At 54.0% G+C, this 18,022-nt stretch overlaps 1 protein-coding gene across 1 annotated transcript in view; it reads right to left on the reverse strand.

The window, feature by feature from the left end:
- Positions 1-2,091: 2,091 nt before the first annotated feature.
- Positions 2,092-18,022, reverse strand: part of SRRM4 (serine/arginine repetitive matrix 4) — a 46,999-nt gene continuing 31,068 nt past the window's right edge. The window contains exons 9-13 of the mRNA XM_064393081.1: positions 11,786-12,123; positions 10,020-10,232; positions 9,664-9,774; positions 8,468-8,608; positions 2,092-7,868 (exon numbers count right to left, since the gene is read on the reverse strand). Coding sequence (XP_064249151.1) covers positions 7,628-7,868; positions 8,468-8,608; positions 9,664-9,774; positions 10,020-10,232; positions 11,786-12,123 — 1,044 coding nt within the window. The 3' untranslated portion in view covers positions 2,092-7,627. The remainder of the gene's footprint in view (positions 7,869-8,467; positions 8,609-9,663; positions 9,775-10,019; positions 10,233-11,785; positions 12,124-18,022) is intronic.

Raw genomic sequence — 18,022 nt, forward strand, 5'->3', positions numbered from 1 at the left:
CTGCCCCAGCGCCTGCCGCCCCCTCCTGCTGCTCTGCCCGCCCAAAATAGCCCCCAAGCTCACCCAGGGCTGGCTGCTTTCACCCCGCTGTCACCTGTTAAAAATACCGCGGTGGGGCTGAGCTGCCCTCACTGTAAAGCCACGTGTGCCCACGGCACCGAGCCCCGGGTGCCGGGAAATGGGGCACGGCTGGCACCCCTCGGGGGGCGTTTGGGGAGTGTGGGGCAGGGGCACAGGGCACGGGATGAGCCTCTCCAGCACTGCCTCTCTGGCCATCTGCGCCAGCTGGGCCCGGAGCAGCATCCCCTAACTGCAGGAAGGAGACAGACCCCGGGCAGCAGCAGGGCGCTGCTCAGCACCTGCCGCCTCCTCCTCCTCCTCCTCCTCTTCCTCCCGGCCCCGCCGCATGCCCCGGCCCTGCCGCAATCGCGGTGCGGGCAGGGCGAGGCGTTAATCACAGCCGCGGCCGGGCCGGTAATTACAGGGGAGCGGGCTGCGGGCTGTGGGAAGGGGCGCGGCAGCAGCGCTGGAGGGGCAGCTCCCAGCGAGCATCCACCCGGGAGACACGGCCCCGAGCCCGGCCGCGGGCGGGGTGCGGCTGGCAGGGACGGGGTCCCCACGGAGGCGATCCAGGCACGGCTCCGGGGGGCAGCGGGCTGTGCTGGAGGATGGGATGTGATCAATGAGGGTGACGTTGGCGACGGAGCCACTTCCTGATGCCGCATCCTGGCTCTGCATCATGCTCCTTCTCTCCAGCATCTGCAATTTTTCTAATGGACTCTGTGGAAGTAATTGCAGCAGGAAGGCTGTAATGCAGCACAGGCCGCGCAGGGATGCAGCCGCTGGTCACTCCATGGCATTAATCACGGCAGCATCGCTGGGAGCTGCCTCTCCTTGGCTAGGGCAGGGCTGCCCCCTGTGCTTGGGAACACCTGGACATCCCAGGGGTCTCCCTGGGGTCCGAAGGGATGCCTGGAGGTGCCCGAGGAGGTCCCAGGTGCCAGCTAAGTACTCCTGGTGTGGGGAGGCAGCTGCTGGTGGAGGGACTGAGCATCCCACTCCATTCCCTTGTCCTGCCCGTCTGCCTCTGCCTGCCTGGGGGCTCCTGGTGCCTGTGGGTGACAGGCCTGGGGGTCAGTGTCACACAGTCTGAGCTCAGCTGGGCACATCTCAGCTTGGCTGTGGAGCAGGATCACCCCAGCGCCCAGCCCTGCCACCCCCTCGGGCAAACAGGGACAAGCCTCGAGTAGGTTTCAGGCAGTCCCACAATCCTGCCGTGTTTCCAGGAGCCTCAAAACATCCCCCATCCCACATTTCCCACATAGCTCCAGGCCATCCTCCCTCCCCGGCCAGGAATTCTTTCTGTCGCCTTGTTCATCCCCATTAGTCACACGTCCCCTCCTCCCGCCTGCTCTCACCCTCTCTGGGCCATCCCAATTTAGCTCCTGTTGTCATTCCAATCCTCCCGGCTGCCTCCCACCCCACGACATCAGCTCTGGGAAACATGAAGTGCCCTTGCAGCCCCCCTTCTCCCCTGAGTGACCTGGGGATGCTGCCCCGTGTCCCCACCACCCCCCTGTGCCATGCCAGACCTTTCCTGGGTGCCCATCTGAGCCCTGTTGAGGAGCACGGGGACATGGCCCAGTGCTGCTTCTCCCCCTGGAGCTTCCAGGGTGCTTCCACTGTCCCTGGTTCCTGCCGAGAAGGTGACAATGGCAGGACCCTGTGGCATGGGAACTCTGCAGGGCTTGGAGCAAGGGCTGTGCAGGAAGGGAAGGGCACAGCCCCAAGGGGAGCACTGGGGAGCCCAGTGTGATCCCCAGGGAGAGAGGGACATGTTTCTGCCTTGGGTTCTCAGGGTGGAGGGATCCAAAGGGCCTGGCAAAGAGCAGGAGCCTGGCCCAGCAGGGAAAGGGGAGCTGCCAGAAATACTAGCCCACAACTTTTTTTTTGCTTCAGCCAGTGCCCTGAGGAGCCAGTCCTCAGCAGCTGGGAGTGGAGGCACATGCCCTTCCCTGCAGAGCAGCTGAAACAACCCGAAATATCCCACAGCACGCACTTGCATCCAAAAGGAACATGATGCAAAGGAAATACTGTCCAAACCTTTATTGGAACCTTTTTCTAACCAGGCTAACAACTCAAACACCCAGGAAGACTAAAGGATACAGAACACATGTGGATGGAGAGCAAGGGGAGCTTTACAATGAACTCAAACAAACAGATGTGCCGGTGTCGTTGGGGGTGGAATCAACCGACAGGCAGAGAACAGAGACACCATTTCCCTCGTGGCTTTTCTCACGTCTGGGCTTTTGTTCTACATCTTCTGCTCATTCCCTGGGTTTCAAAGATGGAGGGCTGCCCTGGGCTGGTGAGGGTGTTGTTCTTTAGGCAACAGCCCAAAAGCTGTGGTGCTTGACCATGACACTGTTGCTTTGGAGACCCTCCCAGTCATGTGCAAACTGCCAGGTAGCAGCAAAGTGATGAGAATTATTTATTCTCTGGTCAAGAGGTAATAAAACCCCACTGGACACTAAAGGGTAAAGCCCTCCCTTAGGCACCTGAACCTGCCCCTTTCCCAAACCAATAGCCCAAGAGCCCGAGGCTGAGCACCCAGCAGCTCTGGGCCAGCTCTGTGGGACCAGCCCAGCGCTGGCACTCTCTGGCTGGCACTGGAGCTGTGCCCACACTGCCCCAGCAGCGGCAGCTCTGCCCCAGGGCACAAACTCCTCCCCTGGCTGAGCAGAGCAGAGCAGAGCAGAGGCTGCAGCCCTGGTGCAGCGATGCCAGGGTAGGGGGGGATTTTTAGCACATCTCATGCTCTTCTCAAAGCTGGGGGAGGATGCTGCAGCAAGCTCTGCTCGTGTTGGACACAGCAGGGGAGGCCTCCCCAGCCCTGCTAGCTACTGAGCTCACAGCAGGGAAAAGCGACTGGCACAAAGCCTGGGGAAGGGGGCAAAGCAGGACACAGCACGAGGGTGTCAGCATGGGGCAGGGTGGACATCCTTGCTTCCTGGTGGAGACCACGGCCAGTCACTTCCATCCTATTCCCTTCCTCATCACTGATGCAAAGGGTGACAAGTGTCCCCATCCCCCAGAGGGAAGAGGGGACCAGCACTGGGAGATAGAGAACTCCAGGGATTTTTGGTGATGGCAGAGGAAGAGAAGCAGGGTTATTCCTCCACCAGAGCTGGCCTGTCACCTCTGAATTCCCCACTCCTTTCCAGGGGGATGTGATTTGTCAACAGAAGCTGCTTCAAGGAGATGAGAGTTTTCCCCTGCCTTGCCCATCTCCATCACAATGAGGTTCCTCTCTAAATACTGGTGGTGAGGTCCAAATGAGCCAAATTTGCCTTCCTCTCTCCAACATATCTGGCAACACTTCAAAGGCTCCTGCCTTCATGGACCCAACAGCATGACCCAAAATAGCTTTTTTTAAAGTAATGCTCAATAAATAGAAGAAATAAATATTAAATAGAGGCCAAGTCCCCTCAGCCTGTTCAATATATGTACAATGCATAGCAAAATAACAGTGATTGGCTGTTGCAGACAAGTTTGGTACAAATTCAGTCCCCAAAACAACAAAAACATTGAGAAAATTGCAGTTAACATAAAGCAAAGCTCAGCTGAGTGCTGCAACCAATGAAGAAAGAACAGAACAGTGCTTTGAAACATCCCTTATCTTTGCTTCCCAGCAAACCTGCAGAAATGGTGTTGGATTTTCTGGAGCATGGGGTTGGGAGAGGTGGGACAAGCCTCCCTTGGGGGGACAAACCCAGAGCCAAGGCAGGGCCAGAGAATGGGGAGCTGGTGGCTCCAGGGTCAAGGAGGCATTTGGGGGTGAGCGCTGTGACTGTGCTCTGCCAGGGAAAGGCAGCAGGGGTGCTTGTGGGATGATTCAAAATCACGGCTGGGAAAGAGCCTTTGAGTGTGAGACAGGGCTCCCAAAACCAGCCCAGCTATTATCCTGATGTTGTGGGCAGCCCTGAACACCCCTTGTGTGTGTCACAGCAGAGATTCACCAACACCAAAATGACCAAGCTGCCTTTCCTCCAGGTGAACCTGCTCTTTGCAGAGAGCACCTGCAGCAATCTGAGATGTTGGATGCAGAGCAAAAATCCATAAAAGCATGAGAAAGAATGAGAGAAACAACTTAAAAAAATTTAAAAGCACTGGCAAAAGGCACAGAGACAGAAAAACTCACAGCTTCACACAAACCCACAGAAACCCCATCTGTCCACTAACAGGAAGGGTGTACTAAAGCTTGTACTAAAAATATTAAATAAGTTAAAAAATAAATAACACCGAGGAAAACTCACATGTATATGCACATGTGCACATACACACATACACACACAGCCTCGATCCGTCACCAGAGGCTGGATTTTGCAAGGACCTTCCGCAGGGATCCCTTTCTCACAGTCTCATCTCTTTTGTTTTCCCATGGGCGGGTCAGCGCGCAGGGATAAACACGGCAGGGGAGTCCTGGCGACGGCATCCTCCCCGGGAGAGCGGCGGAGCTGCGCGGAGCAGCCGGGTTTCGGCTTGAGCCCGGCGGCGGAGCCAAGGCAAACAGCGCGGGGCCAGCTGGCACCCGGCCGGCGACATTCGCTGGTGGCACTGCCAACACCCGCGCCCGGCCGGCCGGCAGACCCTCGCCGTCACCCCCGACACGTCCTAGACCCGTTTCTGCGCTCACACCCATCACATTCCCGCGCAGATCTAATGAGAAACCCGAGATTCCAACATGGAAACGCGCAGCTCTGCCCTGCGTCCCTTCGTCCGGAGAGCGCAGAGGGACACGGTGGCAGCAGGAGTGACTGTCACTCCTCCGGCCACCTCACTGAGAGGGGCCAGAGCTGTAAACCTTTACACGAGACCGGCGGCATGGATACATTTCAACAAACAAATAGATCCAAAAATAACGTTAGGAAAAAAAAATAGAATAAATAAATACTGGTCCATTCTGACATACAATTAAAAATAGAATAATAATAATATTAAATAAATAAATAAATAATTTAGAGAGGTTTACTCCAACGCCAGTCTGCTTGGGAAACCCCAGGAGCTGCCACGGACTGTGCAGGCAGAGGCAGTGCTTGATGGAGGGATCAGCTGGACGAGTGCAGGAGCTGCCCCACACAACCCTTGGGCTCATCTCCTGACCCACACGGGGTGGATGCTGCCAACCCTGCTGAGGTGCTTCCATCATCTGTCCCCAGCCACGATGACTCCAGTCAGTGTGAGTTTGGTATTTACACCAGTTGCACAAAGCCCCTCTTCTTTCCTTTCCTAGTTTTGGATCTTGGGCTCGCTGCTTCCTTGCTGCAGCTCCACGTGTGTGTTACGGGGTGCCAAGGGGCAGGAGGCTGCTCCTGAAACACTGGTAGAGCTGGGGAGGTCTGGGTTCCCATCACTGCCTTGGATCTTCCCAGGGAACAGAAGGATTGGGCATTTCAGCATCAGACTGGGAGAGACTCTTTGGGGAAGAAGCATGAGGTTTTCAGCCCTTTTGAGAGGGAGTTCACTGCAGAAGGTGACCAAGCTGCTGGGGCCAGCACAGGAGGGAAGGCAGTGGCATCCTGTCTTTGATCCCTCAACCACAGCCCTGGAGCATTTGCTCAGCCCTACCAGAAGCACTTCTCTCTCTATCCTAGAAAGGGTCATTCCAGAAGATGGACCCATCCCCACTAAGCCACCAACCACACCAGTGCCCAGCTCTCTGCCTCAGCCCCCTCATCCTCACTCTGCCTGCAGCAAGCAAGGTGAGGGATGAGGGTCTGGGAAAAGGGGAGCTTTCACCATTGAAAGCACAGGACAAGGAGGACCAGCACCAGGAAAGATCCTGGGAAAGAAGTCCCTGACACAAAACTTCCTCCTGTACCACCCAGATGGAATCCCTGCCTGCCCTGTACTTTCCAACAGCTAACAGATTTATAGGCTTGCTGAGGCCATCACCCAGTTCCACCACAGCAGCTCGTGGCACTCAGCCTTCCTCCCCTTGCTGCTTTGTCCCTTTTCCAGCTGCCAGGGGGCTGTAGGGAATTCTGTAGATGGGGGGTGGGGGGTGGGTTGCATTCCTTTCTAGCCCCTCTCCTCCTGCAGATGGTGGCTGCACTCAGCCCTTTTCTGTAATACTTAAACAACACACACCTCCTTGACTCATTAAGCCCAAACTCGTTAATAATCATGCAGGATGGAAGGGGAGGGGATGGAAAAAGGGAGGGAGGGAAGTCTTAAGCCCAAATTAGCGTCTCTAAGCACCCAGGTGTTGTAAGAGAAATAAACTCCTCAGCACCAGCTCAGCCTGTGCTGGGAGAAGCCTTTGTTACCCAGCAAAACACAGTAATTGCGCAGGCAGCTGGGCTGGCAGGGAGACAAAACCCCAGGGCCCAGGGCAGCCTGCAGCTCCCTGGAAAAACAGGCAATTAGTGGGGGGCCCTTCCTGTCCCCCTGCACTGCTCCAGCCTCCCAGCCACAAACTGGGGCACCAGTGCATCCTGCTGCAGCCTGGCACTGGCCCTGCAACTGTGCTGCTGGTCCTGCCCCAGGGCGGCCAGAGGGGCTCAGGGAGGAATGACTGCCTGGAATCCTGCCTCAAATTGCTGTGTTTTGAGGAAGGGGAATTGGGGTCCCCTGGCTCTTGCAACACCCTTTTAACCCTGTGTGTTCTGACTATACCCCACAACTGCTATCTCTGCACCTCCCTCTGGTCCCACCAGCAACACACTCCAAGGGCAATGCTCCCTGAAGAAGAACCTAAACCCAACCTGTGTGAGGCTTCCTCCAAGAAGGGAAGCCCATGGCCCCTGTCTCCCATGTGTGGCCTGGCCCTTGGAGCACAGCATGGCACCACCTCCCCTCTGCCTTGTACCCACCAGCCCCAGGTCTGCTTCAGACCTCAGCAGGTGGTTTGCAAGAAATTCAGTGCTGGGGGATAAAACAACCTTGCAAAAGGTGCTGCTACCTGGTAGGAAAGGGCAGGAGAAAGAGCAAGCAGCCTTTTTTTTCCCCAGGAAGTACATCAGGAGGGATTTCTAGCCTTCTATTTATAGCAGGGACTGGCTGACTGGCAAAAAATAAATATTTTCTTTGCACAGTGGGCAGCAGCTCTGGAGGAGAGACCCAAAGGACCTGGTATTTGCCTTGGTGGGGACAGCCATCCCCCCCTGCCCCGTCACCAAAGCCTTCCAGTAAACTCCTCCCCAGCCGGGTCTGTCTCTCCAGCAGAAGTTAATTTGTTGGTTCCTGGTTTGTCAGAAGAGCAAGGAGCAGAGTTCTTTCCTTTGGACCCGCTGGTAGTGCTTTGGAGAGCAGTTGCAATGGGGAGGTGGGAGCATCGGGGAGGATGGAGCAGGTCTGTCCTGACAGACCCTCTGTAAAGCACCGACCCTTCTTCCAGCCTGGCCTGGGGAGCTGGGACTGATCCACACACCCCGCGCTGGGCGGAGGGGCTGCACCAGGCGCTGCAGGGCTCTTACTCCCAGCCGGGGAAGGGGGACCCGGCAAAGCCACCACGTCAGTATCGGGGATGATTGCTATCGATGGCCAGGTAGGTGGGAAGGAAGCGGAGAATGCCAGGAATGTGGCGGTGACGCCGGCACCCGCTGTCAGCCAGCAGTGGCACTCCCTAACGACGCAGGCTGTCGGAGCTGGCTCCTGAGTCATAGCTCCTGCTCCTGCTGCGGCTGCTCCTGGGGCCCGAGCTCCGGCTGCTGCTCCAGCTTCGGCTCCGGCTCGTCCGGTAGCTGGAGTAGCTGCGGCTGCGGCTCGGGGAGCGGCTGAAGCTGCTGTACCAGGAGGAGTAGCTGCCGGCGCTGCTGGAGGACGAGGGGCTGGGGCGGTAGTAGGGGATGGGGCGTTTGCGGGCACTGCGGGGACAGAGAGATGCGGGTTACCAGCAGCACAAGGACAGACTTGCTGCCAAAATCTCCAAAAAGCACTGTTCGCTCTGGACAATACTCCCAAAAATGTGATTGTGTTTGTTTAAAAGGAAAAAGAGATCAGGTAGCTGACGGGCCTTGGGATTCAAACCAGCCGCCCCCACAGCCCTGGGGAAATCCCAGCCACTCAGTCTGCTGGGCTCTACTTGATGATGTCCCAAAGAGCCCTCTGCAAGAAGGGTACAGTCAATAGCTGTCTCTCTCCATTGTGGGACTTCTAGCACAGGGCAGGCTGAAATATAAAGCCTGTGAGGGGAATGCTCTTGGTACCTGAGTCCCTGCTCTGACTTCATCTTCTTCTTTCCCTTCAGCTATTGTAAATTGAGACCCTCTCTATCCTCCCTCTGCCTCCAGCTGGAAATCCCCAAGCTCTAGAGGAGGGGTGGAAGGGCCTGCTCATCAGGCTCAGGGAGCCTGGTCTCCTGGAGAAACCTCCTCTGGCAAGGGCTGGGACCCAAGGACAGCCCTCATCCCCCCGGGAGTGCCAGCTGAGCCTGTCTCCTAAGGACGGGACAGCATCCCCTTGCCTTGTGATGCGCCGAGCTTCGAGGTGGCTGGGGGAGTCCCTCCGGCGTTTCCTCAGGGGGGAATAGGAGCGGCGCCGCCGCTGCCGCGCCCGCTGCGACTCCTTCTCGCTGGAGCTGTACTTGTGCTCCCGCTCGCGGTCCCTGCGGAGGGCACAGCAGGGGCACTGTCACTGCAGGGGCTTGGGGGTGGGTCAGGGATGGACAGGAAACAACCTAGGAAGGCACAGATGGGCAGAGGATGCTCAGCTCCAAAAGGGACAACTCTCAGTGCTCTGATGGTGGTGTCACCTCTGAGAGCCCACGCAGCTGGACAAAGAGACTGGCACCACTAATTGTGTCCAGGGGTTCCAGCAGTGTCTTTGCACTGCCAAGCTAAGATGGCTTCCAGGGCCCTGTGTCTGTGGGTGCAGTCTGTATTTAGCCCTTGCTGGCCGTGCTGCTGGAGCTGGCAGGAGCAGCCCTGCCAGCAGGCCCCACGTGAGCTGAGGGCCTGGTAGCCCTGCAGGGCTCTGCAAGCCTCGCCAGAAGGAGTGCCGGTGTTGCTATGGTTTTCTCTTTTGTTAAATTCCCATACACGTCAGCACAGGCCCTTCTGTGCAGCGTGGCTGATTTCATATACCCTGCTCAGTGCCATCTGCAAAGCAACACGCTGCAGGTCAAGGGCCTGCCTGATCCCTGCATGCAGGAACTGTTCTCCTCACCAGCACGGGGATTGTCAAAGACTGCAAGAATCGACCCTGGCAATGTATGATTTTGAGGTTGAGAAATGTTCACAGCAGCACAGGTGCTACCAGGAAAACCTGCCAAAGGCATCTCTAGGGTTGAGCTGTGAGACTGTTTCCTATGGTGTATGGAGGGAGTAGAGGTGGCTGGACTTCTTTTCTCTCTGCAAGGCTGAAACCAGCCTCAGGATATCTGGCATCTGCCCTCACCGCAGGGGCACTTCCCCGGGTCTGACAACTCTTTGTCAAAGCTGTGACTCTAAAAAGCAGAGTGTCTTTCCCTGCTGCAGTCAGATCCCTGTCTGAGAGGGGCTGCAGCCCTGCTGCAGGGGCTGCTGGCTGTGTGGGCAGACCCAGCTGGAGCCTCGGGCTCTGCCCACCACTCACAGCAGCATGCCAGTGATGGAGGCAGGGCAGAGTGTGAGGCAGCAGGTACCACAGAGCGGGCAGCAGATACACAGTAGACAGCTGTACCTGCTGCGGCTGTAGCGGGAGTAACTGGGGCTCCGGCGAGGCCTTGAACTTCTACTCCCAGGACTTTTTTTGCAGGATTTGGAGGAATAGCTGGGGGAACGTGAGGAAGACCTGGAGACAGGAAGGAAACATAAAAGAGTTAAAGATGCTGGAGGGTGAGGCTGTACCAGACTACTCCAAATCATAAGGGGGAAGCGATGTCCCATTCTGCAGGGTCTCAGCCCAGCTCTGCGTGAACCAGTTCACCCCAAGCCTTGTGGATCCCAAACTCTTACACCTCCCCCTGCAAGGAGCCACCAGCTGGCAAGAACTACACTGCCCCGGGTCACAGAGCCAGCCGTTCCAGCCGGCCTTACCTCTTTGCCGAGGAGCAGGACCTGCTCCGGGAGGAGCTGGGCGAGGCCTTGCGGTGCGAGGAGCGGGAGCGGCTGGAGCCGGGGGAGGAGCGGCCCGTGCTGCTGCGGGAGCCGCGGCGGGAGCCAGGCCTGCCCGGCGAGCTGGGCGCTGCCGAGGGCAGGAAGACTCGCTTCTTCTCCTCCGAGGAACCCAGACATGAGGGTAGGCACGCTCTGTGAACATACATTTGGACACTTTTTGAAGCTGTGGCTGAACCGGGACTGGTCCCTGGCTGAGGGGAGCAGCATGCTGCAGCAAATAAATATTCCCATCCTTCCATTCCCTAACTGGAGGTGAAAAGGACCTCTCAGCTCCCCAGGCTGCTGTTGCAGAAGACCCCATGTGTGTGTGGCAGAATCCAGGAGCTCACCCTGCAGGCTCTGCCAGGGAGAAGAGGTGTGGAAGAGCTCTCGTGTGGCACAAGCAGCAGCTCACCTGCCCCATGCCAACACACCAGAGGTGTCAGGCTGGCAGAGCCTGGTCAGGCCAGCGAGCAGTGCTGGGCCTGGCAGGGAGTGAAGTAAAAAGTGCTGGAGCAGGGGAAAGGCAGAGAGCATGGCAGGGCAAGGGCTGTGCTCCAGCCTGGCTGTGGAGCAGCATGAGTGGGCACTGAGCAGGCATGTCCTGTTGTCTTCGGACAGTGCTGCATGAATTCCTCCTCTTCCAGAAGTGCTCTGGAATGAGCTGGGGTCAGAGCCCAGCAGTCAGGGCCAGCTGCAATCCCAGCTCCACCCATGTGAAGGCAGAGTTACCCCACTGGAGTCACCATGTGAAAAGTACAGACAGACCTAAAATTTTACCCTCTGACTGAAAAATGAGGCTTGTTCTCACTAAAACCCATTACCCTGGCTCCCTCCTGCCACATTCAGTGCTCCAAACCATACCCTGGCTCTAACTTTCAGCCTTTAGGACCCAAGGGCCTGAGCTGGAAGAGCTCCCTACAACCACTGCCTGAGCACAGCCCTGGGTACCAGCCACCACGCTTCAGTGCCCTCATCCCCTGGCAAAAACCCAGGAATGGGAGGCAGTGACGGAGGCTGGCAGCTACTCCCCTCTCCTGAAGATGACCTGTGGCACTGGATGGATGCCCTGTGGCCACAGTGCAGAGCTGCTGCTGTGTTATCCTGCAGCCAGCCAAGTCCTTGCCCCTCCCTGTGCTCCCCACTGGCAGGAGATGCTGTCTTGTCACCCTGGAGCTGTGCTGGATGAGCTGGGAAGAGGAAGGGGCATGCTGGATTTGGTTCATTGGACAGGTGAAAGAACAGCCCATAATCATATCAGTGGAAACAAGCCCCGTTTCCCAAAGTAGGCAGAGAGGGAGAATTAGCACGGCAACCCCCAGATGCTCCTTTCAGATTGTGCCCAGAAGGGCCAGAGACTTTTTTTTGACATGGCCATGCCCAGGTGAACAGGGATGTGCTGTGACCACAGCCTGACCCAGGCCCAAACCCTGCATGAGCCACAGCAGTGCCAAAGCACTGCCACAAGCAATGTCCAGGGATGTGATGGCTGGGTTTTATCTTCCTCCTCAAGCTACAGTACTGGTCCTTGCTGAGTTCTGGACTCCAGACTGGCAAGACCGTGGTTCTGGTTGGTACCTGCCTACCTCCAGAGCACAGAAAGCTCCCTGCCAGCTCACCACGGCAACTGGCCAGCGGGCAGGAGACACAGAGCAACAACGTACCAGGTATTGGGCTGCCTGCAGCAGCTACTGGTAATCACTGACCTTCGGTCTTGTCCCTGGGCATCTGGAGACAGATTTTCCAAAGCTGTTCCCTTGGTCTGGGAAAAGCAACTGGTGAAGGAATTTCCTGAATCAGAGCTGTTATCGCTGTTGGCCAGTTTGGGCTTCCCGGACGAGAAGGCATGGCCAAAGCCATCATGGACTAGACTTCTTTTCTCCTGGCTGTCCTTTGACCTGGATGAGCTCGTTTGAGTGGAGGGAGGGGAGGAAGTATCGTTTCCTGAGTCATATTCATGATACTCTCCATTCTGGCTGGCTAGGTTGCCAGGCGGGCTGTCTGTTTTGGTAAAGAGGTCAGCAGAAGACCCTGACTGAGAGATCTGAAAGCAAAAAAGCCATTTGGCATTGTTTGAATGGTTTTTGGGGGGGTTGTTTTTGGTTTTACTTTGCTTTTTTTTTTTTCAAATAAACCCAGAAATTTTACCATCATGATGCACTGAAACAAAAGGAAAAGAAAGAAAAGAAACAAAGTAAGAAAGAAAGAAAAATAGGAGAAAGGAGAAGAAAACAAAAGCACATATCCCTAAAAGAAATCCACAGTAAGAAGAAACTTATTTTCCCCCTGCTATAATAACGGGAAGATTTAGAGATCATGCAAAGAGTATCAGCATGCGGTTCATGTTAAACAAAAGAGCTCAACAAAGTAAGTGGGCAACCAAAGAATTAAAATAACTAACTAAATAAAAAAATGGAACTGAGGACAAAGCCCTTATTTAACCTTAAAGAGGGGAGGAAAATAAAGGGGGTATATACATATAAAAACCTACATAATCCTTGCAAAGAAAACAAAAATGAAACAAAAACTTAGATGAGTGAATTTTTTTGAGCTTCCTTAATAAAGTGGCTGAACCAATGTCACTAAAATAAGCAACAAAAAAAACAAATCAAATCAAATTAAGGGCTTCCGTACAAAGCAAAAACTGGCAAATAAACAAGCTTATCACTTGCAAATTATATTTAAAAAAAAGAAATAAAAGAAAAAATAAAAAGAAAAAAAGAGGGTGAGGGGGAAAAGAAAAATCCCTTTGGAAATAAAAGGTATACAGATATTTCTTTGTGTGCTTTTTACCCCCTGAAGAAGATATAGCTAATGCGCTCAAGTGACCTCTAATAAATTCCCTGGTGTCTTGCGGATAGCATCCACTTACCCATCAAGAACTCCTCCTTTAGTAGGTAAGGTGTAAGAAAAAAGGAAGAGCGGGCAACATAAGTCCATCATTAGAGTCTCAAATTACATGAAAAAAACATAAACCCTCTCTTCAATCCACACTGCCAACTGTTTGCTGCCTCCTCTATGCAAATGTCATGACTGCTTTTTGTCTGCTCGGCTGTCTCCCTTATTATTCATTTTTTGTTTCCTTCTGCTTTAAATTAGCCTGTCCAGCCCGTTCCTGGAGGCTGATGGCTTGTGCTGAAAGCTGCAGCTTGCACTGAATCCCCCTGAGCTGTATGGAAATGACAAAGGGAACTCAGTGAGGGAAGAAGCAAAAGAATGGAGGAGGAAAAGTATCCCCACTGTGTATCACAAACCTGTGGGGACGGGGACAGCAGCCCTGCTCCTGCCAGCCTCTGCAAGGGGATCCAGCCACGCCCTGGCTGGGCTGCTGAGCACAACAAGGCAAGCAAGGACCCCAAACTCACACAGACTGACCCGGGCAGGGCTATTCTCTGGGACCCTGAGCACCACCAAGGGGATTCACATCATTTCAGTATTTTGTAGCTCAGTTTAACTGCACTGGCATTTACCTGAGGCAGCTCAGGAATGTGGCAGCACTGGGAGTGAGGCTGTGTTAGTGCTAACATCTGCCCTTGCAATGGGTGAGAATTAGGGCCCAATGCACAAGTCTGCACTCTCATGTGGCCTCCTCCTCTTTCACTCGGAGCCTCCACTCTCCTCAAACCCACCTGTGAGGTTTGGTGCAGGGTTCTTGGAGTGTGGACACACAGATTTGGCTCCCCCCCACTCAGGACAGTCCTCCAAACATGTTCCCAGCAAGCCGTGCTCCCTCAAACACGTGCACATGCCCTCATGCCACGCTCTGGGGCACACAATGCCCCCATCTATGCCATGCTCTCCACACCAGGGACCTGGGCCATGCCCTCACCAATCTGGGGCCTTCTGAGCCAAAAAACCACATTGCAATGTTGGTGCTATCTCAGGCAGCAGAGGAGACCTGGATCAGCTGTCACACAGCAGGCACAGGGCCAGTCGCTTTGGAAAGTTTAGCTCTGGACTGGATGACTTTTTCATCCTCAGAGGGGCTGCAGACTCAGCCTGTGTCATGTTTCATATGGATTTCCTTCATCCTATCAGATGGTGCCTCCATATCCCCACTCCTGCCCGTGGCATTCAATCTGTGTCCCCAGGGAGAGCTGCTCCCGACCCAGTTCAAGGTGCTAACTGGGACAGGGACAGCTGACTCGGACACAGGTGCTGAACCAGCAGTGGCTGAAACCAGAGCAGGGCTCCCAACACCCACAGCAGCTCCCAGCACAGTGTGCACAAGGATGGCTGCCCACAACACTCTGCTGCTCTGAGAACACCTGCAGCTGGAGGATCTCCAGGTACTTTCTGTGTTGCCAAGGAGAGAAGCATTACTGCTTCTGGATAAGGGATTGGTTCATCCCAGCAAATCCATAATGGAGTTACCCATCTCCACCCCACACTAACTTCTAATTGATGCTCAGTCCCAGTTCAGAGAAATCAGAAGCCCCAGCAGCAATCATGGGAAATTAAGTGATCCTTCTTCATTAGCCAACTTGGACCTTCAATGCAGAAGCCCTGGACAGAGCAGAAACGTCTCCCAAATGCTCCCAGCTAGGAATGAGTGGAGACACACATTGCAAATATTCATTTCAACATCTGGAACTGCTCCTTGCTTCTTCTCAGCTCTAGCAATTCTCTATCAGTCCTTGCTTACTCCAGCAGAAACTGGAATGTCACAGGAGCCTAAGGGAGCCAAATAGCCAGCTCTGCTTTTCACCAGCTCTTTCTGAAACCTTGATGCCACATCCAGAGCCCCAAGAGATCTGACCTCTGTGCTATGGACCACTGCACTCTCCCCAGCCACATTCCACAAGATTGTACAATACAGGATTGCACTTTCAAATACGTTACCAGGTATTTTTCTTAAAAGATGGGTTTTGGTTTGCATTTAAGCTGAATCCTAACCCAGAGACAACGAGCTTTTTATCACCTTTCACTTACAGACATAAAAACAGCATGTGAGGTGCTCCCTGGCTGCAGGGGTAGGATGAGCCTGGAGTGGGCACAGGGCTGCTCCAAGGGACACTGACCCAGGCATCACACACAGAAATACCTTCCTTCTGTTCCTTCCCAGTTTAAACTGAAAGGCTATTACTGCTGCCAAGAAATACAGCAGTTTCCTGGCATTTCTAAACCAGCTTTTCAGACTGACTCTGGGACCTGGCATCCTTGCTTCTGCTCTGCCTTGGCTGACATCTACCTTCAAAGCAGCAACTGTTGTCAGCACATCACAAAATCTGTCAAATGACCGGGAGGATCAACAAGCTCCTCTGCAGTTCAACATCTGTGGCAGCAACACTCTGGGAAGAGGCAGTGTGGGTATCAGTGAAATATGGAGCTGACAGTCTGGGTGAGGGCTGGAGGGTCTGCAGGGGGCAGGGGGGACACAGCAGCTTCTCAGCCCCACCACCCTGCGCCAGCAGGCTGTAACCAGTGGCTTCCTGCAGGCTCTGGGGGAGGTTCTGCCCTGCAGCAAGAGCCAGGACAAGTCTCAGGGTGCTCAGCTTGCCTGCCTGCTCAGACCAATTCCCTGTATTGCCCACTGGATGATCTTGGCTTTGCTTGTGGTCCCATTTTACTGTTTCTGAAAGTCTTGCCCGTCACCCAGGATGGAAACAGAGTACCACATCTACAACCACTGCACAGAGCTCAATTGAATCACACCATTCTGTGTGATTCTGAATTCTAATGGCTTTTTACTTTTCCAGGGTGGCTTAAAAGAGCCTGCTCTTTCACAAATCTAATTCTCTCTATGTGAACATTTGGATTTCCCCCCACACACAACCCCTAATAAGTAATCAAATAATCTCAGTGAACTTTGTTTCATCCAGCTTTCAGCAGGGAACATACTGCTGCCCTCAAGGGAACCCAGGATATGTATTTATTGGGTTTTTTTTTGTTTCAATCATTATTTAATCAAGATGAGGGGGGAGCAGAAATGAGGCACTCACTCATATTCCAGACTGTAATTCCAAGTGCAATCCCAGACCAAGAGGCAGCGCAGTCTAATAGGTTACAAAAACACAATCACTGCTCGCCTTGCAATTAAACTGAACAGCTCCATTTACTGTGCCACAAACAGCCCCGGGGAGAGAGATGACAATGCTCAAAGTTGTCTCAGCCATGCGGGGACAGCAGCGTGGCACAGCCTCACTCAGAGCTGCAGCATTTCTTCCGTGGGTCTTTTTTCTCTTGTTTTGCAACTCCCTTCAAAGCAGAGTTAATTTCTCTTTCAGAGGGGCATAACGTCTGCTTTTCTCTCTTTTTCTAGGCGCTGTGCTAATGAAAGGAGTAAAACACTTGTGTCGGTGACCCCGGCGAGCCCCGGCCGACATCTGCCAGGGCCGCCGGCACAGGGCCAGCACCTGCTGGGGCTGCTGGGGCTCTGCGCCCGCCCTGGGCTCCTCCACCTGCCAGAGAAAAACGGGAAATGGCCTCGCTGCTGCTCAGAACCTACCCCAGCTGAAAAGCCAACTTCCGACCGAGTACAAAACCCAGAAGTTCTGTAGGAATTCAGTGGTTTTGCACAGTTATGAGTCCCTGGCTCAAGGAGCTCTGAGTGGGAAGAGCCTCCCTTTTTTTGGGTGGATGGGGAGTTCAGGGTGAGGCTTTCTGTACCACAAGGGCTAGATGAGTCCCAGAGCAGGAAGGCAAGGACACAGCTGTCCCTGCAAGCCCTGAGCTTGGGTTATTTGGGGCTGGATGGTGACACTGCTGAGCAGCCTGGCTCACTAAATACATTGCTGGGATAAACTCCAGAGATTGCCAAGCAAAGGTTTGTTTCTTTTCAAGGACCTTTTTAGCCTGCTGGGGTGCTGGCATTGTATCCCCATATCAATTTGAGCCAGGCTGGCACTGCTTTGGAGCAAGGGTTTGTCTTCTACCACCTCTTTTTGGTACCTGGTGCACAGCCCAGCTCTTCAATGGATACAGGCAATGATCCTTGCCCCCAGCTGCTGCTCCCAGCACTGAGCTGTGGATTTGTCACACAATAACCAGGGGTAACCTCAGTCCCCTGGGAGGGGGAAATGGGAAAAGAAAAAAGAGAAGAACTTCCATATTTATAGAAGGTTTTGCCTTTCTGCTCTTGAAGGGCCCTGTCTGCTGTCACAAACATTCTGCCTAGCACTCAAAAGAATAGTCTACCCTGTGTAAGCCAAAACTCAGGCTAGGAAACAGCAGCAGCAAGCTGCCACAAGGTTTCCTCAGCCTTCCAGCACACTCTGTCCCAGTCCCTGCACAGCATTTCCCCATTCTACCTTCCTGCAGACACCAGCACAAAGACAAACAGCATCATTTGGACCAGCTGTACCCCACTGAGCTTCACTGGAAACCTGGCTCAAGCCTGTGATAATTTGTGGCATCACAAATGAGTTACAGTGAAAGCAAAGGAGCTGGCAAGGAAAGTGTATGCACGGTGCAGTTATCTTCATCAGCAACAACAAAGGCAATTAGATCCGTGCCCTGCAGGTATTTATATTGCACTGCTAAAGGAAAGCACTGTGGCACAGTCATCCATCTGTGTCGGTGTGGAATAAAGTGCCTGCAGCTGGGCAGGGGTATTCTGTACAGAAATAAATGCTGCACATTACCCACAGCTTCTCTGTGCCTGCTGAGGCACAGGCCCACAATCCTGCTCTCCACAGGTGCCTCTTGCTGCTGCACAGGATTAAAGGAGAAGCTTGGAAATTCACTGCCAGAAAGAAAAGTAGCAGGGAACTTTGAGGTGTTTCTGCATGTGTACATGCATGTCTGGGTGCATCAGCTTTGGCATAAAGAGGGAAAGAAGCAGCAAGGTAGATGCATAGGCAGGGCATTGTTTTGTGTGCTTTATCCCCCAGCAGTTCCAGGCAGACCTAGTTAGGAATTGTGGTTGTTTCATTACAAAGGAATGAAGACAAATAGGGTGGGGAGGACAGCAAAATTTACCACAAAGCACTTCAAATTTTCAG

The sequence above is a fragment of the Passer domesticus genome, chromosome 17 (assembly GCF_036417665.1).
Source record: "Passer domesticus isolate bPasDom1 chromosome 17, bPasDom1.hap1, whole genome shotgun sequence".
NCBI classification, from domain to species: Eukaryota; Metazoa; Chordata; class Aves; order Passeriformes; family Passeridae; genus Passer; species Passer domesticus.